The sequence below is a fragment of the Musa acuminata genome, chromosome BXJ2-6, assembly GCF_036884655.1.
Source record: "Musa acuminata AAA Group cultivar baxijiao chromosome BXJ2-6, Cavendish_Baxijiao_AAA, whole genome shotgun sequence".
Classification (NCBI taxonomy): domain Eukaryota; kingdom Viridiplantae; phylum Streptophyta; class Magnoliopsida; order Zingiberales; family Musaceae; genus Musa; species Musa acuminata.
The window spans coordinates 41,468,445-41,490,573 of record NC_088343.1 but is presented as its reverse complement, the minus strand read 5'-3'; the positions used below and the strand labels follow the sequence as shown (position 1 = coordinate 41,490,573).

General features: G+C 39.9%; 3 protein-coding genes across 3 annotated transcripts; all 3 read left to right on the top strand.

The window, feature by feature from the left end:
• Window positions 1-2,699: 2,699 nt before the first annotated feature.
• Window positions 2,700-4,848, top strand: LOC135613688 (cytochrome P450 78A5-like). The gene is made up of 2 exons (XM_065110724.1): window positions 2,700-3,748; window positions 3,978-4,848. Exons 1-2 carry the CDS (start codon window positions 2,819-2,821, stop codon window positions 4,575-4,577), a joined length of 1,530 nt encoding a protein of 509 aa, XP_064966796.1. The 5' UTR covers window positions 2,700-2,818; the 3' UTR covers window positions 4,578-4,848.
• A 5,023-nt stretch (window positions 4,849-9,871) lies between these two features.
• LOC135615651 (UDP-arabinopyranose mutase 1-like) lies at window positions 9,872-12,960 on the top strand. The gene is made up of 4 exons (XM_065114457.1): window positions 9,872-10,411; window positions 11,752-12,002; window positions 12,098-12,266; window positions 12,459-12,960. Exons 1-4 carry the CDS (start codon window positions 10,073-10,075, stop codon window positions 12,768-12,770), a joined length of 1,071 nt encoding a protein of 356 aa, XP_064970529.1. The 5' UTR covers window positions 9,872-10,072; the 3' UTR covers window positions 12,771-12,960.
• A 1,525-nt stretch (window positions 12,961-14,485) lies between these two features.
• On the top strand, window positions 14,486-21,822 carry LOC135615650 (isoaspartyl peptidase/L-asparaginase 1-like). Its single transcript, XM_065114456.1, has 4 exons — window positions 14,486-14,680; window positions 15,919-16,152; window positions 20,694-20,780; window positions 21,126-21,822. The coding sequence occupies exons 1-4, from the start codon at window positions 14,519-14,521 to the stop codon at window positions 21,615-21,617; spliced, it is 975 nt and encodes a 324-aa protein (XP_064970528.1). The 5' UTR covers window positions 14,486-14,518; the 3' UTR covers window positions 21,618-21,822.
• The last annotated feature ends 307 nt before the right edge of the window (window positions 21,823-22,129 follow it).

The window sequence follows — 22,129 nt, the reverse complement described above, 5'->3', positions numbered from 1 at the left end:
CTGGCGGTGCCACCGCCAGACCTCTTGGGCGCTAAGCGGTGCCACTACTCAGTTCTCGGGTTCTGGGCGGTGCCACCGCCTAATCTGACGGTGTCACTGCCTACACTATTTCAGCTCACTGGTTGGGCTCCAAACTTAGCCCAAACCAGTTCGAACTCGGGCTCAATTGGCCCATACTTGGGTTATAGGATTAACAACTAATCCTAACCCTAATTAACATGCTAACTACGAATTTAAAGATATTTTCTAAGCTATTACAAAGTCCGCAAGTCAAGACTTCTTCCGGCAGTCTTCCGATAAACTCTTGGAAACCATTCTGCAGACTCCTGGCAAGCTCCTAGACTTCACGATTTGATCTTGGCAAGTTCCAACGAGCTTCTTCGGCAAGCTCCAATCTTTCTCGGCGAGCTCCATGAACTTCCAACGAACCTTCCGGCGAGCTTCCGAAAAACCCTTCGGCAAGCTCCCTACTCATTCTCGGCTAGTTTCAGTAGCATTCCCAATGAATCTTCGGACTTCCGTCGAACTCTCGAACTCACAACGAATCCTTCGTGCTTGACTCCGGTACTTTGTTTCGCTTTATGTCTTCATCGTTATCGTAGTTAATCCTACACACACAAGCCAAAACTTTATTCCGATCTAGATAATTATTACAACGCGAATCGACATTCTGTTGCCCGGCACGTCATTGGTTGGTGCTTCGTCTGATTCTTCAGCGCATCGTCCTCTCTTACGGCTTGTTGCCCAATCGGCAGTTGACCTCCGCAACCCCGATATCCTTGGTGCAATTCCGCTCTCTTTGGTCCAATGCCCGACATCCGAAGCCTTCTGCTGTCTAATATCCTGACGTGATCTCCTCCGACGTAACGTCAATTCCTCTTGTGTCAACTATCTAATCCTGATCAAGTAGACCCGCATCACTCAAAATACAGTTAAATATCTAAACACAATTAATTAGTTTCATCATCAAAATCCGAGATTCAACATAATTTAATATATTTTTTATATCAAATACGTAGATACGTGAGCACCATTTTAAATGCCATCCGACATAAGATCCGAGTGATTGAGTTCTTGAATTACATTGGTGGTGGACGTACTTCATTGGGTACAAAAATATCATCCGACATGAGATTCGAATGATCAAGTTCTTGAATTACATTGGTGGTGGACATACTTCATTGCGTACAAATGAGCAACCAAAATCCATTTTAATAACCATTTGACATTTTCATTTAGCATGAATTCATGGGGATGATAGAAAATTTGGTCATTAAGTCTTGAGCACATGTCGAACTCGTGCCAAGATTCGATCTAACTGATTACAAAGCGTTTCGATTCCACTAATTCAATATTTAAAAGAAAATGGGATATTAAAGATGGAGATGAGCCGATCAGAGAGCACAAAAAAGCATGCTTTTTCTTCCCAAAGGCAAAAAGGTGATGATGCTCCCGCGTGGCCCAGCCACGGTCACATCAACAGAAACACGACGTATGGGGCTCCTCCTCATCAGTGTGGGCTTTGCGCCGTCTAACACAATCTCCCCACACACACCTCCATCACCCCCAAAGTTACTCTACCACCCGCCCGCATCCCTCCACCCGTCGCCACCACTCTTCTATCCGTCTCTGCGCCGATCACAAATCTCGCGTTTCGAGAGGCACCGCTTCGAGTACGAGCCTTTCGATGCGGGCCCCATGGGACCCACTTAAGGTCCGTGCCGGGTGACTGATAAATGCGTAGGAGAAGTAGTCCTCTGCATCATCAGTACGTACGGCGTGCTCAGATATATTGGGGCGGGGGGTGGGGGGGGGCGGCGGTAACGGAAGCGAAGATCGCGTGGCCGCCGTCCGCGTGCCGTACGGCGACGGCGCGGGAAGAATCGCGAGAAAAAGGTTGGTGGGGGACGACTCCGATTGCGTGCCAGCTGCCGCCGCCGCCGCGGGACCCAATCCCCACGCCTGCGGCCTCACGTCCACATCCTTACCGTTACGTCTTGAGAGGAAGGAACGATTAGGAGAGGAAAAGGCGACAAAAAATCTTCTCGTACGCGATTGTCGACTGCCACTGAACATTCTAGACTGTGGTTTGTTGAGATTGTGGTCCCACAAGTGGGTCTCACGCGCAGGTCCAGTGTAGGTAGATCGTCGGATGAGAAACGTTTAAGACGCGGGAAAATATTTGCGTAAAATAGCTGAAGCCCGCAATAATGTTTCCTTAACGCCCAATGATACTCCCTACGCGTGAGGGGTCCCACATTTTTAATCAAATAACAAGTCGGGTAACTTGTCATGTGACTTGCTTAACCGGCTGATGGCTTTTTTGTTGGAGGAGTGGCCGGGCTGAGTTGCCCGCCGTTAGGTTTCGCCACGTTTTCTGCTCTCTGCCTGCGAAACCAGCCGTCCGTTTGCCTTCTTCTGACGGCATCTTTAGCGTACGGCGATCCTATCTCGACGCTACGCAAAGATCGTAAAGTCTTCGCGCGTAACCCGTCCCGCCGCTGACTCACCATAGGTTCATCAAACAAGTCTCTCAAATCATGGATTAAATCCGTACCCAAGAGCACGTTTAACTGCGGTTAATGCATGAACGAAAGAGAAAAAACCGGGGTTAAATTTTAAACCGGGGAGTTGGCGTTCTAACAGCTATATAAGCGCGCTCTCTGACGCTCTTCTTCCCTCGTCCCCCTCGCATCTCTCCTCTTCATTACGCGCTCGTTTGGATCCCCGAAACCACTCCTTTTATTCGCGCTCCTTGCCCTCCCCACCTCTCCAAACGCACAAACGTCTCACCTTCCTCTCTGTCCCACCGCCTTCGATGGGTTTCTTCCCCGTCGTCGACTCAGCTTTCTACCTCCTCTTCGTCTCAAACGCTACGGCGCTACCGTCGATCACCGTTGTTGTCATCTTAACCCTCGCTGTCATCTGCCTCTACCCGGGCGGGCTCTCGTGTGCGCTCTCCAGGGGTGGCCGCTCCATCCCCGGTCCGCCTGGCATGGTACTCGGCCTATCTGGCTCCGCCGCCCACCGGGTCCTCGCCAGGCTTGCTGCGTCTCTCAAAGCCGCTGACTTGATGGCCTTCTCCTTCGGCCTCACCTGCTTCGTCGTGTCTAGTCGCCCCGACACCGCCCGGGAGATCCTTAACAGCTCGGCCTTCGCCGATCGACCCGTTAAGGAATCTGCCTACGAGCTGCTCTTCCACCGGGCAATGGGCTTCGCGCCTTTCGGCGACTACTGGCGCACCCTCAGGAGGATCTCCGCCACCTATTTGTTCAGTCCCGCAAGAATCGCCGCTTTTGGTGAGCACCGTAGGGCCACAGGACAACAAATGATCCATGACGTAATGGCGAGCATGGAGACGAATGGGGTGGTGGCGATGAAGAAAGTTTTGCACTTTGGGTCCCTGAACAACGTGATGATGAGCGTTTTTGGCAAAAGATTCGATTTTGGGAAACACGAGGGTGTGGAGTTGGAAGAGCTGGTCACAGAAGGGTATGAGCTACTTGGTAAGTTCAACTGGAGCGACCACTTCCCAATGTTGAGGTGGATGGATCCTCAAGGTATCAGGAAGAGGTGCAGGAGACTGGTGGCAAAAGTCAATGTGTTTGTGGGCAGCATCATAGAAGACCACAGACGAAGACGAGTTGCTGCAGAAGCGGTCAATGGGGTTGGTGACTTTGTTGATGTGTTGTTAGATTTGGAGAAGGAAGACAGGCTTTCTGATTCTGATATGGTTGCTGTTCTGTGGGTGAGCTTACTTTCACTTCTTATCATTAATTTCCCCAAAACTATTGTCACGCTTCATTCGTCTCTGTTCCACTATACATACATACATACATACATATACCCACACACACACACACACACACACACACATACATATATATTCGCTTACAAAGTGAAGAATCATGGGAGGAGTTAAGTACTGCTTACTTAGTCCTAAAATCAAACCTTGGTTGGTGCTTTCTTTTCCACAGGAAATGATCTTTAGAGGAACTGACACTGTTGCTATACTTCTGGAGTGGATCATGGCCAGAATGGTGCTGCACCAAGACATACAATCGAAGGTGCAGTCAGAAATCGATGCTGTCGTCGGAACCTTGCGCCTCGTCTCCGACGCCGACATCCCCAACCTGCCTTACCTCCAGTTCATCGTGAAAGAGTCTCTACGGCTGCACCCACCTGGCCCCCTTCTCTCCTGGGCTCGCCTCGCCGTCCATGACGCTTACGTCGGTGACCACTTCATCCCTGCAGGGACCACGGCGATGGTGAACATGTGGGCGATAACCCACGACGAGCGCATCTGGGAAGACCCTGATGACTTCAAACCCGAGCGATTTGCCGAGGAGAACGTAAGCATTCTGGGTTGCGACCTAAGGCTGGCGCCCTTTGGGGCTGGAAGGAGGGTGTGTCCTGGGAAAGCCTTCGCATTGGCTACCGTTCACTTGTGGTTGGCTCAGCTGCTTCAGAGCTTTACTTGGGTCTCCGAGGGGAGTGCAGTGGACATGTCCGAGTGCTTGAAGATGTCTCTTGAAATGAAGAAGCCTTTGGTTTGTAGGGCCTTCCCAAGAAACTGAAGTTTGGATCTGGTGGCTTGCTCTTGAGTGCTTTCTGAGAGTAATAATATACAGTGGGTATGGAGCTTGGAAGCACGATGTTTGGAGTTAGTCTCCAGACTTTGCTGCTTTGTAGATAGTGTATGTGGTTTTGTCCATTTAGGTAGTCCCAGCTTCTGTGTGATGTGCATAGTGGTGGAGGTTTAGGTTTTGCATGTTTTCCTTTACGTAGTTTGTGATGTACTCAGCTTCATATATGTGGAAATGGAGTTTCTGTCTCAATTCTATTTCATCTCTGCAAGCAAATCTTAAATTTAGATCTTGAGTCTGCCATTTCTTTTCCCTTTCCTTTTTAAACGTGTTCTATATTAGGGTAAATGTTGCTACTCCAATTAGTGAGTATCTGACATAAAAAAAATCAATTATTGTCAACTTGATCTGCACTTAGAGCTCTAAGAACTTTTGTAATTTTTCAGCCTTTTGATATAATGTAGATACATATATTCATCAATGAACTATGCTTTTTGTTTTTCCAATCAAAGAAATTTCTTTTAGAAATAATTTATGTATCAAACACTGTATGCTTGTCAACGCCTTGCCCTCTTGGATTTTCTTGTTGAACTTGAAATATTCTGGTCATCAGTTTAAACATGTGGTATAAGCAGTGTTGAGTATCTCCCATTGTAAGTTCAGCAATTTTGAGATTCTTAACCTGTGCTGCTTAATGAATGTTTGTCTCCAACACATACATTGCAGGTGTCTCTAATAATTGCCAGTGTTCTAAATTCTTTGGTGTTAACACAGTAATCCAAAACGAATTCCATACCTACGTTAATGGATGATGAGTATCATCCACTTAGTCTCGGCAAACATAAGATTCGGAAAAGACATGTTCGAGTCACAAAGATTGGGACTTTTGCAAGCAACTCTTCAGTGTTTGCACTCTTGCAGTTGCAGTACAGCTCTACTAATCTATATAACTCTTCCCATTCTCTTTCCATGGATGCTCTGATTTGCTCTTTGCTTTGCTGTACAGCTCTACCAAATGATTGAGGAATAAGAATCCACTTATATAATTTCAAGACACCACGCATGTACTTTCCTTATGCTGTCATATCCCCAAGGAATATTTTGCAGGTCCTCTAAAGCTTGCTTTATTTCTCCAACAAGAATATCTTCACTGGATTTGAATATCCTGACTGTTCTTCAGGTATAGAAATTAAAAGCAAACTATGGGTCATTTTCCTTCACTTCAGCCGCCCTTATCTCTTATTCTTGTGCTCTCCCCACCCCCCACCCCCACTCCTACTAGGTTCTTGCCTATGTGGGTACAAATGAAAGAACAATATAAGATCTTGGCCCATTCACTGGGCTTGAAAGCCATGGAGTTCAGTCAAGGGAGCATAGGATCGAGAAAAGAGAGGTGACAATCTTTCTGCTCCACATTTGATCCCCCCAGATTTTACTGGCCTCAGGTTCAGGCCTAAGCCATGCTTATCATGAGACAAAATCTTGATTGAGACATGCTTTTTGTTGGAAACAAAAGAATGCACTCAGTAAAGTAAAGGTCAAAATGAAGTTTCGATTACACATAAGAAAGCTGATGGATTTCATGCATGCATTTATTTCCCTTGGAATATAATGTAAATGGATGAGAGTTATCTATGATCATCATCGAACTGCTAGATTAAAAAGATTAAACCTATTCTTCTCGAGTTTGTTGAGCTGGCTTTGATGATAATAGTTCGTCAATCATACTAAATCATGTTAACTTGTGGGAAACCCTATGTGCCTTATCAGCATGAACCATGGAAGCGAAGCCATGGAAGGACAGTTCCCCTGTAGCAATATTTTCCAATAGGCTTGTTGAGGTTTCAGCTTTTCTTCTTTGGTAAACATAGCAATCTATTAAGGTCTTAGACCACCATTTTAGCTGTCTATTAAGGTCTACATATATGTTATTGCAGTGTCTGGATATTAAGAATGTCCTCTCCAGAAAGTTATTGTTCCTTCTCTCTCTTCCAAAATGGAAATATCAGCAACATCCTTTTATATGTTATGTTCAATTTCTATAGGACTATTCATTCCATAGTTCAAAAGAAGAAAGTTAATTTAGATAATGTACACACTCTTACTGCCAAAGAAACCTTAACATATTTGTCTTGAAACTCACAAGTTGCCTTCTCCCCCCTCTTTCTCAAAATTTTCTACAAGTTTGTCATTCATAATTTTTATGATCCATAGCAGAGGTCTATGATATATTAAGTAAGTATTCTTTATGAGCAATTGGTAGAAGGTCTGCAACTTGTAGGCTTATCTATTATTCTAAACCCTACTCTTCATGTTTCAGCTGGGACAAATGTTCTTGTTTTCCACAAAGTGATGGCTTGTAAGTATAAATGTGAAGTTTAACTCACTGGGGATATCTTCAAGTGTAGAACAATGCTATTTCAGCAGTCATTGAGATGACTACTAAGACCACCATCTCATGTTGCCACTTAAATCAACTCAAAGATGGTGATTTGAGATCGACGTCTCAAGAAAAGTGTTCAGCTGCTAGGTTTATTATCTGGTGATTGACTACACATTGCAACAACGGGCAATCATGCACTTGTTGTTGGGATATCAGTTGTAGCGTTTCATGTCCACAAAAGAACTTAGTCCAAAATGCTCCATTTCGTAAATATTATGATTATGAACTCGAATATTTTATTCCATTTGAGATGATTTCTCAGTACGAGTTTTTTAGTGTACCTTACTTTTTAAATTTTGATTATAGAGACATGAAAATGATACATCAATTATATTCTATTTGTCATTGTTATATATATATATATATATATAGATATGTATATAAGAGTTATAACTCCAACAATATGAGATAACAACCTAATGTTTGATTAATATGTTAATATTTTTATTAGAATAGGTCATGATAATTTGACTTCCGGAAAAGAATTGGTTTTGAGACTGAGGACTGAGCTCATTTTAATATTTAATCGAACTAAGTTAATTTTAAGACTTTACTATTTAAAGTCTCCTTCTTACTATTCATAAATTATTATTATTTATAATATCTTAAAATTAATAAAATAATACTTTATACTTTACAACCCTTTTAACTATATATTTATCTTCTTTGCTTTCTTTTTTTCTTCCTCATAGGCTTCATTTATACACACTACTATCACTGGTTCTCTCTATTGTCTGTGCACTCTACTAGACAGTTTGCAAAGACCTGAAACATAATATCTTTTATGTTGATGTAATTGACCCAAAAGATAATATCTTTTATATTATTACAAAATGTACATTAAATCATTATATTATTATAACAAATATCAAAATTTATTTTTCATCTTCTCCTTTTTTTATCTTCAATTTATTCCATTACATCATCTATTTTTTTTATCATTTTATGTCACCTCCAACGATTAATCAAAGAAGATAAAGGAGAAGAAAGAAATAAAAGAGATTATAGGTATGGATGAAGTAAAAAGATTTTATTAGAATTAAGTTATAAATTGATGACATATATATCTATTTACAAACTAATAACTTAGAAAGATTTAATTTTTTTAATATAGGATTATAAATAAAAAGAATTATAAATAGTAATATTTGAAATATTCAGTTTAGTATTTATTTACGTCTAATTTCTGGTATTTTTTGGCTGGCATTATATCTATATCGTATTATAAATAGAGCATGTTCTTATTCTATGCTTTCTTCATGTTCCATGTCGAACGAGCTTCCAACTTAAGAATGGAGAACTGAGAGGCGTTGGTGTAGCCAACCCACATTTTGACTTCATCCTCTTTTGCTCATAAGAATCAATCTCCAGCTGTTCCATGTGATGTGGCACCCTCAACATGCCACCCATCTTTCTCTACGGCTACTACTGCTTACTCTTGTCAGTACAAGCAATGGTTGGTGGTAGGTAACTTCTTTATGTACCAATTGATATATTTTCTACATAAATTAATGTAATAAAAGAAAACTAATTTAAATATTAGTTTTTCCAGATTTTTTTTTTTAATTTCAAGGACGGAAAGTATACTACTAAAAGAGAAGATGATGATGAAGATAGATATGGTGATCATCATTGAACTCCTTGTTCAATGATATTATTAATTAATTAAATATACTATTTATTATTTAAAGCTAGATTAATTTTGGATCAATTCAATTAAATCTTTGTCTCCTTCTCACTTTCCTTTGTTATCTCGTCATCCATCTTCTAATTCTCATGCGTTAAGAGTTTAAAATTTTATAAAAATTGTGGATATTTACATCCAAATTAAAAAATCCTAAATAAAAATAAATAAAGAGATGTCATCTAGTTAAAACTTTTTTTTCTATAAATTACGTTATTTATAACTACTACAACTATTGTTGTCGAATCGATCTCATCGGATCAACATATCGCTAATTGAACCTATAGATTAATCAATCATATTATAAAGTTAATATTTTTCTTAAAAAAAATAAAATAAAATATGCTTATAAAACATAAAGAATTAAATATCATAAAAAGGATGATTAGTGGCAATTATAAGAGAGTAGAATGTTGAGGGATTAGAGTTCGATAAAAATAATAATGTTTTTTCTCCTTTATTTCTATAACAAAAAAATAAATTAAAAAACAATAATATTTTGTTCTTTTTGAGTCATCAACGGTCTAATTAGTGAACCAAATGGTCCGAGGGGCTGAGTCAAAATTTTTTTTGATTCGTTCAGATCCATCCTATCTATCGTTGACTTCATGTAATGTCCCGTCTTTGATGACTTGTTCGAGTTGGGCAACATGAATGATTTGGCCAATATCATGTGGCTTTGGCAGCTCATTCCCCACATCATGGTGACCTAACAGCTGCTGCCGTAGTTGACTTGATCCACCTTTCGTTTGGTTTCTATTAAGTCAAACGTTAGGTAGAAAAGGCAATGGAAAAGCCGTATAGTTTGGTCCACGTTGATGCATTCTTGAGACCGCGCCCTATGGTCGGTGGTTACCGGATTCTATTCTTCTTAACGCAGCTGATATAAATGATACATATTAATGCTACTCACATCTACGATAGCAGCAGATGCAGTCACCGCCCGTGACCCTAAGCGACGCTTGACCCACCTTGTCCGGCACACATGTGACCGCGTCGTCGGTTCCGGGAAGCACCCTGGAACGCGAACCCTTGCCCGTCTCCTAGGTCGTATACTGACCGCATTGATGAGCTCCACCTGCGGGTCATATCCGCTGTCCATTCTTCGATACGAACTCCATCGATCCGTCCATGTATGTCTCGACGCCTCCCTCTTTCTCTCACCGCCGCGCGGACCAACGATTTTATTGATCCAGACCGGTGCCGACACGGCCTCGGCCTGCTATATAACCAACGGCGAGCGAGATCTCTTCCCAAGGAGTGGTGGGAAATAGGAAACGCCGCCTTTTCTTTCTTCCTCCTCCTCATCCCTGTTCGATCTGGTGACTGTTGTTCCTGGATCGATCGAGGAGAAGAGAAATGGCGGGCAAGGAATCTTCATCTTCGTCGATCCCCAACACGCCGTTGCTGAAGGACGAGCTGGACATCGTGATCCCGACGATTCGGAACCTGGACTTCCTGGAGATGTGGCGGCCCTTCTTCCAGGCCTACCACCTGATCATCGTGCAGGACGGGGATCCGAGCAAGACGATCAAGGTGCCGGAAGGGTTCGACTACGAGCTCTACAACCGCAACGACATCAACCGCATCCTCGGTCCCAAGGCCTCCTGTATCTCCTTCAAGGACTCCGCCTGCCGATGCTTCGGCTACATGGTCTCTAAGAAGAAGTACATCTACACCATCGACGACGACTGCTTCGTAAGTGCTTCCGCTTCGATCCCCCGCTTTCTTTGTTCTCGCTTCTAGATCTGGAATTCTTTGGGAGGGTTGGGTGTCCGAGTGAGAAAAAGACGCAATCTTTTACTCAGTTTCGTCTTTCCCTTTTTTTTTCTCCGAAAATTATCTCTTTTTTCTTAAAACACCTGCAGATTGAATTAGGTGTTTACTTTTTGGACAGATCTGATTTCCTTTTAGAGTTCGATTTCTCTAAATTTCTGTGGAAAAGACATGTCAACGACGGTTTCTTGGTTTTAATTCTCAAGTGCACAAAGTAGATCTAGGTATTTGTATAGTAGTTGCCCATACAGCATGCTAGATCTACATGTTCTAAGTCATCAAAGTTATTTAATAATCCAGTTGTTGGTTCTTTTGCAGTCTCTCTTGCTATTTTTTAGTTTCATGTACATCGTCACTAGATTGTTGGTCCTTTTAACTTTTATTCCAGCAATTTCTTATGCTTCTATTAGATTTAGACTCGCCTGATTCACATCTTGGTTCTCTTTTGTTTCTTGTAATTATTAACTTTGCAAAATTCTTCAATCAAATGATGCCACCATTTTCACTCTTAGGCTGCAGGTTTGAATTACATTTTTTGTAAGCCTCTGGATGTGATCTTATAATATATGCAATATATATAATATATATATAACTATAATCACAAGCCTTGATTTCTTGATCTACAGATAATAAGAAACAGTTTCTCTGTGGTTTCTGATCCCAGGTTTGTGAGTCCATTATAATTTAACCAGATATTTGAGTGCCATGTGGATACAATTAGCAAATGTTATATGCATGAAAAGTTTTTATTGCTTTTGGAAGATTGGTTGCTTAATGTGGAACATTTTTTCTGATCTGTCATGTAAGCTCATGTTAGTTGATGAGATTCCTACTGTTATCACAGTTTATATGATCCTATATCATAATCTAGTATCTTCTGTCACCTTAAATAGGTAGTGAGATCTTCATTCATAGGCTACTGGTTTGGATCAGACCTTTCAAGCCTCAGGTTGTGATCTTGATATATATGAAATACTTAACTAAAATCACAACCTTTGTTTCTGAATATAAGATAATAAGAGAAAAGACTCTTGCATTTATGTCTCGTGTGGTTTGTGGTCTCAGGTTGGCCATTTGAGTATGTTTTCATCTGATATTTGAGTGTCACATGAATACAATTAGCAAATCTTATATGCGTAAAAAGTTTGGAGTTCTGGAAGATTAGCGGTGTCATATAAATGTATCTTTAGTTTTTTAAATTCCTGCATTGCAGCTCGTGTGGTTCTATATCATCATCTCCTGTGTTCTGTCATTCTAAATAGGTTGCTAAAGATCCCTCTGGCAAGGAGATTAATGCACTTGAACAGCACATTAAGAATCTCCTGACCCCATCAACTCCCTACTTCTTCAACACTTTGTATGATCCATACCGAGAAGGCGCAGACTTTGTTCGTGGATATCCCTTCAGCCTACGTGAAGGTGCTCAAACAGCTGTTTCTCATGGCCTGTGGATGAACATTCCTGACTACGATGCTCCGACGCAGCTTGTCAAGCCTCGTGAGAGGAACACTAGGTACTTAGCATTGGAATATCTGACCTTATACCATTGGCGCCTTGTTTCTCTACTGCAAAAGCTTATTCTTGACTAGTATGTCTTGTGTTTATCAGGTATGTTGATGCAATTCTCACGATACCCAAGGGAACCTTGTTTCCTATGTGTGGAATGAATCTGGCTTTCGACCGTGAGCTCATTGGTCCTGCAATGTACTTTGGACTTATGGGTGATGGCCAGCCTATCGGGCGTTACGATGATATGTGGGCTGGATGGTGTACCAAGGTCAGTGTTTCACCTCTAGTTCTTGCTGTTCTGTTGTATGGACCGATTCTATATTAGACTCTCAGATAAAGGTTGCCATAATATCTTAAATTTAGTATGTGATGATTCTGCTTAAGTGAAAAATTTAGAATTATGCTCAGGAACTTTGGTTGTTCAATCAATCTGATCAATATCTAGTTGATGTTGATTTAGGTGATCTGTGATCATTTGGGACTCGGAGTCAAGACTGGCTTACCCTATATCTGGCACAGCAAAGCTAGCAACCCATTTGTGAATTTGAAAAAGGAGTACAACGGCATCTTCTGGCAAGAAGAGTTGATCCCCTTCTTCCAATCGGTTGTACTCTCAAAGGATTGCAGCACTGTGCAAAAATGCTATGTTGAACTGTCCAAGCAGGTGAGAGAAAAGCTGGGGAAGATTGACCCTTATTTCAACAAGCTTGCAGATGCTATGGTTACATGGATTGAGGCTTGGGATGCGCTCAACCCATCAGCCAAGGGGTGATAAGAGTAGCCAACATAATCATATCAATTGCTGTCTCAGTAGTGTTATCGATTTATGCTTTCTAGATGTAACAACTATTTATACTTTTCCTAAATTTTGGGCTTTCATGTGAAGCTTGGATATCTTTGCAGTTCCATGATTCGGATCCTTTTTAAACCTGAGTTGATACTAAAGACATTTATTTTTGGAAGTCTGTACTTCTCCACTTGGATGGTTCTCAATACTTTTTTGGTTCCTTTTGGGAAAATGTTATGGTGAAGTTTATTTCAGTAGTGATGATTTTAATTTAGGCTATGCTTGGTCCAGACTAAAGCAGTTGGAATTTTGAGTTGTAACAGCATCTGTTGTCTTCAAAGGAGCAAAAAAAAAGAAACAAAAACAAGCTCAGCTCGAGTCAACAAGTTATCATCCAGCAATGGAAAAAAAAAATCTTCATGTCTACACTGTGGTAAATTTGAGCTAAATGCTAGTAATTCCATCAATTTTGGAGGTGTAATTAAGGGAATAAAAGGCTTGGGCAAGGAGCACTATACCTCTTAGGTTTGTGGAATCACATCGAAATTGAAAAGGTAAATTACTTATGTTGTGTTCAGTCATGATTTTTCTAAATCAAACTGATTCTCTAAGTATGATTATAGAGCAATCAAATCCTTGGATTTTTTTTTTGTCACAATTGATTTTTAATGGAAAACTGATGTGTTAATTCCAGTCAGTTTAATTTTTTTTGTGCACTTGACGGTAAGTCATGCCAGTCAAATCAAATGAAAAAGAAATAAAAAGCATATTTAGGGAACTAATATTTACATATCTATTTTTTAATGGCAATTGATATGTCTTTTAGATATTATGTGGATTGTTAAACTTAAGTTAGCTAAAAAGTTAAGCTGATTGTAACTATAACTTATCTTTCAATTATATATTGGATAGATAACAACACTCAAATTATATATTGGATAGATAACTGCTTAGGCTCCGATTGAGATTACGATTTGGGGTCAATCACTCGATGAGCTAGAGAAGTTGGCTCCGGCGGAGGTGGTGCGACATTCTCGACAAGAGAGGGTGTGCCTTGGACGTGAATGTCACACCTCGTCTCCTCTTTTAATTCCCTAAGATTCAACTCTTGTAGATAAGGACTTAGAGATCAAGAATGAATTTGATACGTCGTGAATAAAGCACCTCGGGCGATGATGCATACCCGGAGGTGCTGTTCTCAGACCAGAGTCACCAATCAATCTTTTTTCATGGTAATTACCATCAACACTTCATGACGTCTTTGATGTGATTTCCACAAATGTGTAGCGTTCATTAAACAATTCATGTTCCTCCAAATCAATTCACGCACTTCGAATCCTTCGAATGGTAATGGTGGTGTACAGGTAAGTTTGAGCTGGACTTCCGAAGGAGAGCCATGTGTCGCATGTCATAGCTTCCTCCGAGTCGGTATTATAGTAGCCGTCCGAAGGAACATTTTAAGCATAGAGTTGCAAGTCTGCTTTCACCAGATACGTCGCAGAGGGAAAAGCCGGGATCCGATCCAACTTTGGGATCGCTGTCCTCGTGATCGAACTGCTCGCGTCCAACGGAGTTGTCTCCATGCGATGTAAATGATAAAAAAATAATCAAATCACATTCATGTGACAGCTATGCGATAATATTAATAATTAGGAATCCAACGAAATTTGATCTATAAATGACATCGGGGTCGTATTCTCACCGGTCTAAGTCAGCAGTGAGGGGACAGACGGATGGGCTGGGCGATAGCGCTCCACGGCGGTGCCGGCGACATCCCGCTTTCCCTCCCGGCGGAGGGGCGAGCGCCGAGGGAGGCCGCCCTCCGCCACTGCCTCGAACTCGGCGTCGCCGCTCTCAAAGCCAACCGACCGCCACTCGACGTCGTCGAGCTCGTGGTACCACTCTCCCTCCCCTGGTTTGATACCATCTCGTGCACCACTCTCACTTTTACCTTTCTGTTTTCTTGAATGTTCTTACAATTTATACTGCTCATTCCGTTGTATTGATAACGTACATGCATTTGGATCGTATTCATCAATATTTGCTCGTTCGTGTCGAGGCTTTAGCGCGGTGACATTTGGATTTTGGAGATGCCTGTTGTATACATATTTTTTCTAATTACTCTGGGTTACATGCAATTGATATGACTGGATGGTAGTCGGTCATAGTTATGATTGGAAATCACTGGAGATCTAAAAGATTGAGAAGCAAAGTGCATATGCAAAATTAGGGCTTCATGGCCAGGATCTAACATTTGAACGGTTTAATTGTTCTTCTGAAGTTCAATGCTTCAGAGGGCGTCCATTTCCTGCTGCCTTACTGCCTCAAGTTAGAAAGTTTTGCGAATTTGCCAAGTTAGATAATTTGCTGTTTCTGACCTTTTACTCACTAGGCACATATGAGAGTCTCTCATCACCAAAACGTTCACTATAGTTAGAGAAACCAGATCGTATCTCTTTATTATAGCATATATCCATTTGAATAGAATAGTGCTTGCGATAGTACAACAGTGCTAAATACTGTCTTCCTTTACATCTTATATTAAGCTTCCATCATTCTGTTTTATAATCATATTGTTGTTGGACGTCGAACTTGACAGTCTTGTACCTCAAGATCCCTCCACTCTTTGGTGACATTTAAGAAAGACAATATAAAAATTGAGTGTTACCTGATCTTCCTAGACATTATGCATTTGGTAACATGTAGATTGCAGTACTTCACTAGCCTATTAAAGATTACAGTTTCTATAATATGTATTTCCAACCTTTTTTTTCTTTTTATTGTTGTGTGATAAAAAGTGCTAACATACTGTTCGTTTGTCATGGATTGGTGCATATAATATTTATTTCTTGTCTCGTCGTTGCCCTGTTCTTTGCATATGAAGTGTTCTGATTCTTTGGCTCATTTTATGCAATGGGTGTCTTACTACCCCTATTTAGATTCACATTGCAATTTTTTTGATACAAGCAGCAGGACCTCAATTTATTTTTGAATGATGTTCAGTTTACTCAATTACTCTACGTACTGGGTTAAAAGATAATGATATCCTGTCATTAAAACTATTATTATTTAATTATGGTGTTCTAACTTCCAATATCTACTTCTTTTGGACTAATCAGAAAAAGTTATACAGGTTCGTGAGCTAGAAAACAGCCCATGCTTCAATGCTGGCAAAGGTTCTGTTTTGACTACTAATGGTACAGTGGAGATGGAAGCATGTATCATGGATGGGAACACTAAGAAATGCGGAGCTGTCTCAGGTCTTTCTACTGTTGTTAATGCTATATCTCTTGCACGACTTGTCATGGAGAGAACTCCACATATTTATTTGGCATTTGATGGTGCTGAGGCATTTGCAAGGGAGCAAGTTAAGTCATCAAACACCACCATATTTTTTCTTAAATTTCCTGTTAAAGTTAGAGGTTTAAATGCAATGCCTTTAAATTTAACAGAAATTGTTGATTAAGGTGTCTCTTATGCTAGCTGTTTATGTTTATTTTGTACAAGATACTAGTTTTCGACCAATTTGAGTTTAATCTCTTCGATCTGACAGAAAATTGGAAAATCAAAACTTTGTCTTCTAGCTAATTTCCATAAACAGTCTAATAAAGCTTATGTAGGCCACTTGTAAGCATGTTGGCAAGATCATCACATTGCTTATGTACAATTGGAAATTGCTAATTAACAATGAGAAAATCTGGGTGCACATGGGTGAGCCTTCTATAAGAATGTTTGGGCTGTGAGACAGTCTTATTCCCAATAATGCAGTTATATTATGTAGTGTTATTCGCACAATAGGAGATGAACATTGTGATAATTTTGTGGATTGTTATATTATGACAACAGTATGTTTCAGAACATGGAAATTATCATGTCTTGTAGAAAACAAGTAGTGGCTAATTTTTTCAACCATTACTTTACCATCAAGATTATTTTACCAGTGACACTGCTGATATAAAAATAAAAAACAAGTCTGAAGAAGCCTATGTTGAGCAGTGTAATTGATAAAGAAATGAAAAAAATAAATCAAGATAGTAGGGTCATTTTCAATAATAGACTAGAGACCAAAGTGAAAGTAACTTTGGACATGGATGAAGGTTTCCAAAAGAACAATTAAGGACCAAACTAAGAAAAACCAAATTAAATCTTAATTGTCATAATTACCAATCATGAAAGAATTTTGTTGATGGGTAAAAATTGGATGAGGATGAGGTGATTTGGATCATGAACTAGCATCAAGGACTAAAGGGGGAAATTTAGCAAAATCCCTTTGATGCCTATTCCAAAGATGTGAGTAAAAGAGATTTTTTTTTGGAAGAGCGATATGGACTAAGGCATTATATAAATTTACTTCAAGTTGGGTGTTTATATTGGGTTTGGAAGGATAGATTGTTTGATGAGCGCTCGCACATTTAAACTTTCTAGTTGTTTAATTATGAGTTATGGTTAGAGTTATATTACGAAAGAAAATCCTAGGATTCAGAAGATTTTGACTTGATCATGCTTGTTTGGAAATTAGAGTCTTATCCAAAGAAAAATCCAAGGCTAGCTAGATTGATCAACAATAGGTGGAACTTATACAAGTCCAATTATAACTTTGTCAGTTAGGACCTATATAAGACTTGTTGGTGATACTTATATCACTCATCCGCCACTCTCTAGTCTACCTAAATATTTATGTGAAGACTAGAGGCTTGAGAAGGACACTTAGAGGAGAATCCATGATGAAAGGTAAAGATGATTTGGGCCATTGATTGAACTATATGATAGGAGAAGAATAGCTAATTCCCATCTCCTTCATTTTGAGACTATTTTGTCTTTTATCCTTTTCATCTTCTCTGGCAAAGTAACACCAAGCTAAATACCTTTAGTTGACCATCATTGAGGTTCTTTTCCAATTGAGAGCACCACTAAGGCTTGTGTAAGCCCTGCAAAACTCTTCTTCCCTCCATTGACATCGATTTCCACCTGTTTTGCTTTCGATTGCTGAATTTCATGTATATTCTCTCTCCTTGATAATCTCCTTTTCGACCTCTTTAAATCCATCAATTGTTCGTTCCCCTACATTTCATGGTTTGTTGTCACTGTAGCAGAGTGAGAACTCAATAGGAGTCGTAGCTTAGTTTATCGATCAATTGATCCTTCCCCTACATTTCATGGTTTGTTGTCACTATAGAGGAGTGAGAACTCTTTAGGAATCATAGCTTAGTTTGTCTCAGTCCTCCAATAACATACCCTCAAGATAGCCAAGGAAATTGTTTGCTCTCCTGACAAAGATGAAAGAAGGGACAATAGGGCTTCAAGGAACTCACCTTTTAGGGTACCACCTGTTTCAACAAAAGCTCTTATAGAAATAAATCCAGTTAATACCAAACTCACCCTTTATGAAAACTGATAAGGACAATGTTCACCCCCAATCAGGTTGGCATGTGGACATTAGCAGACTAAAAAAGACAATAAAACATGACCATATCTACCATGTTAGTACAAATCGAAATGGAAGATACTCTCCACATAGGTCTCTCTTTTGACTGTCCCATAACCCCTCGGAGGGATCATGTCAGGGACATCCCTGACAAGGGTCTTCTATTGTAGAACGAGGTGAAAAGGTCCAGCTCTACATCGAGGATCCTTGTCCTTGACCTTTCCTCTCCTTTCTTCTCCACTCTTGAAGATTGGTGCAGGAGATGGTTCTCGCATTGCATCAAGATTCAGGCTCCAAACGTAGTCGGGCTATTCTCACAGTCCAGGTTTGACAACTGACTTCTGAACTGATAAAAGCTTTTGTGAGTTGGGCTTGGTCCTCTTTTTTGTCTCTTTTGTTGTCTTCATAGAAAGATCTTAGGTGCACTCTCAATAAGAAAAGGACATTGCTGGTGATTGCCTTGTAGAGTTAGAACTTGGTGGTAGTTTCTTGAAGTTGATGGAGGTTGAATACTTAATAATGTTAAAGGAAATGACTAAGTCCCTAATCTTCTTCTCCTCTTTAACTGTTTAACATTTGAACTCATCCTCTCTATCCACTTTGGATGGTCAATTTCCTGCCAATGGGAGATGCAATTTCACAAATGAAAACAAAAAATCTTTTCATCCACTTCATTGTGACACATCATTTAGTTGCAATATTTGAGTGCTCAACCTAGTGCTCCAGGAGTGATTGCATCTGATGCCTGCAAATCATGATATACTTATGGCTTTCCATTATTAATGAAGGTTAACATATTCTCTCTTCAGTTGTTACTGAGGCATACTCATTTTAGAATCCAGTTGATCTCATCCTGTTTTATTCTCGTGTAGTCTAATTTCAGTTCAGATTAGCCTTCCTAATTAGATCTCCTGTTCTATAATTTCTTTTTGGAGCAGAGGCAATTCATGCTTAGCTGTGAGCTCTTTAGCTTAGCGTCTTTACATATGCCGAGGCATATTCCTTCTATTCAAATCTACTGCTTCTGCTAAAGCCTAACAAGGTTAGGCTTGTGAGTAGATAGTAAGTGTGATGAGTAGCTGCATTACCTAATCACAGGGTAATTTTTGGCTAGATCACTACGGCACTCAGTCGAGGTCCAGCCAGGATAGGAATTCCTAACTGGATTTGGGCTAGTCTGACTGGTTTCTATCTAGCTAGCCAAATGTATTCAAAGTAGGATTCCAATTTTTAATAAGCATGGTTCAAGCAGATCTCCTAGTTCTCTGGGATATGTTCTTTTCTGACAGGCTATAATCACATATAATGATAGCTCAAGATTTGGCAACAAGGAAAGTTGAGTCATGCAAGGTCCCTAGATCTTAATGCTTTTTTTCAAACATGGGGTTAGTCTTGTGAAGCCTGTATAAAGATTCCACACCTTTAATGCCGTGGTATGCGATTCCCATCTGTCGCTTTGCCTTGGAGTTTTCTCCTCCTTTACCTGTATTTTCTATCTTGGGCATCAAAGGGGTCTTGCCAGAAAACCACTTCTGGCCCCTTTTATCTTGACTTTTTGCTTATACAGTTTCTGACTCTGGAAGTCTCACTTCATCAAGTTCTTAAAGAAATCATAAATCAACTTGACATAAATTTCAGATTTGGAAGTTAGGCTTATAATATTTTCTTCAAATTGTGACCTTTGTAGATTCATCAGCTTCCTGTATTTTGGGAAACAAGAAGATGATGAAAGTGAAACGAATGCTTTTCATGGAAACTAACTTATTCAGAAACCAGAGAAGTAATTGTTTGTCAAGGTGTAACTAAAAAGAACGTCCAAATCAACAACCAATCTGCTTTCCCACCATGTGTGCGTGTGTGTACAGAACAATTATCTCAATGAAGAGCAGACATTCGGATGCTATTACAGCACATTTAATTATATGCCTCCATTTTTCAGTAACTGAGATACTGTTTGCTGGTACCATATTCACATGGAATGCAGTTGCATTCTTATGGAATCATACATGAGAATTAAGTCTCTAGCTCCCATAAAGAATCTTCTGTATATATGTATATATATATATATATATATATATATATATATATATATATATATATATATATATATATATATATATATATATATATATATATATATATACATACATATATATATACATACATATATATATACATACATATATATATATATCGATAAACTAGAGTAATTAATTCAAGTTCTCTATTTTCTTTTGTGGCAAAATTTGTTGTATCTTCAATTCTGTATTCTTGGGCATTAAAAAATTGCTTGTGACACTCACAATGCTGCAAGCATTAAATGTGGTTCCTAGAGTTGCATGTCATTGTTTACTTTGATGAGCACTAAAGTACGTCTTCATATTTTATAATTTTTGTTTACGACCATGGTGTGCAAATTGCTTGTATTAAGTAGTAAGATATTTATCTGAGTATCTTTCTGATGGGTTATGTTGAATCTTTAGGGTGTAGAAACTGCACATTCAAGCCATTTCATCACCCCAGAAAATGTTGAGAGGCTGAAAAATGCAAAAGAAGCAAAAAGAGTACAGGTGTGCTTTTTGAACATTATCTCACCATGCAGTTCACCTTGTCTTTTAAATTTGAATTACTAGGATTCTGGAAGGTTTTTGTTCTTGCAGAACTTAATTAGTGATGCATTATTATCTGTTAAATTTTAGTTGATTAATTTCTTTCATTAAGAGCATAGACCTGGGTTTGTCACTTATTTGAAACTTAAATGCATAAGAAACATTGTGAAACCTCCACCTCCCATGCATTTGTAACCATTGTATCCATTTGTCAAGATGCTAATGGATTTGAGAGACTATTCTCTGGCAAGTAGCAATGTGCGTTTGCATTGTCACCATTAATATTCATATAAATTCACTTTGCAGATTGATTATACCGAGCCCATTAAAGGAGCCATACCAAGTAGCATAGGTGACAGCCAAATAGGGACTGTTGGATGTGTCGCAGTTGATGGCCATGGAATCTTGGCTTCAGCGACATCTACTGGAGGGTTGGTGAACAAGATGGCCGGGAGGATAGGAGACACTCCAATCATAGGTGCGGGAACTTATGCCAATTCATACTGTGCAGTCTCTGCTACTGGCAAAGGTGAATCCATTATCCAAGCTACTGTTGCTCGGGATGTTGCTGCCCTGATGGAATACAAGGGGCTTTCTCTGAAGGAAGCAGCAGCCTATGTTATTGAGAGAACGCCAAAAGGTAACGTTGGCCTTGTTGCGGTGTCTGCAAATGGAGAGGTGACTATGCCTTTTAATACAACAGGAATGTTCAGAGCATGTGCGACTGAGGATGGTTACTCGGAAATCGGAATATGGCCTTCGGGGATAAACGGTGATTTGGAATACCCCAACAAGTAAAAATGAGACAATGATTTTGTGTTATTCCTACAGGATTGGTAAGAAGGAAGTTTGTTTGAGTTCCTCAACCAGCATGAATAAGAAGGCTATCTATCATGTGTCGTGTTTCAGCATCAATTGATTCTTTAGCCTTATTTGGAACCGTAGACCTAACGTGTGTACAACGTTAGAACATATTTCTGTTGGATTGGCGGTTTTCTCATTAGCTATCTTGTGTCCATGTTTCAGAGGTAGATGCCTTGGTGTTAAAAGAGTTACCTGGAGTGATAGATTATTCACTAATGAGTTGCACTGAGTGAGTACTTAATCTGTGTCGATGGTCCATTTCCTTTGAACAAGCATTTTCCATTTCTTTCCACATTGATTGGCAGAGGTCCTTTCTGGCATCTGTCTTGCTCGGAACCGATTGGATGGTGTCAACTTGATCGAGCAGGTTATAGCAACTAACATGGATCGGAAAGTAGCATGGAGTTTAACAGAAAACTTAAGAAACTAAGAGAGCTCGAGGAAAA

Excerpts from the sequence above, each read along its gene's own strand:
- LOC135613688 (XM_065110724.1), top strand. The coding sequence starts at position 2,819 with ATGGGTTTCTTCCCCGTCGTCGACTCAGCTTTCTACCTCCTCTTCGTC. Across the intron at positions 3,749-3,977 it reads ATATGGTTGCTGTTCTGTGG|GAAATGATCTTTAGAGGAAC; the intron begins GTGAGCTTACTT and ends TCTTTTCCACAG.
- LOC135615651 (XM_065114457.1), top strand. The coding sequence starts at position 10,073 with ATGGCGGGCAAGGAATCTTCATCTTCGTCGATCCCCAACACGCCGTTG. Across the intron at positions 10,412-11,751 it reads CCATCGACGACGACTGCTTC|GTTGCTAAAGATCCCTCTGG; the intron begins GTAAGTGCTTCC and ends CATTCTAAATAG. Across the intron at positions 12,267-12,458 it reads GGGCTGGATGGTGTACCAAG|GTGATCTGTGATCATTTGGG; the intron begins GTCAGTGTTTCA and ends ATGTTGATTTAG.
- LOC135615650 (XM_065114456.1), top strand. The coding sequence starts at position 14,519 with ATGGGCTGGGCGATAGCGCTCCACGGCGGTGCCGGCGACATCCCGCTT. Across the intron at positions 14,681-15,918 it reads TCGACGTCGTCGAGCTCGTG|GTTCGTGAGCTAGAAAACAG; the intron begins GTACCACTCTCC and ends AAAGTTATACAG. Across the intron at positions 16,153-20,693 it reads AGGCATTTGCAAGGGAGCAA|GGTGTAGAAACTGCACATTC; the intron begins GTTAAGTCATCA and ends TTGAATCTTTAG.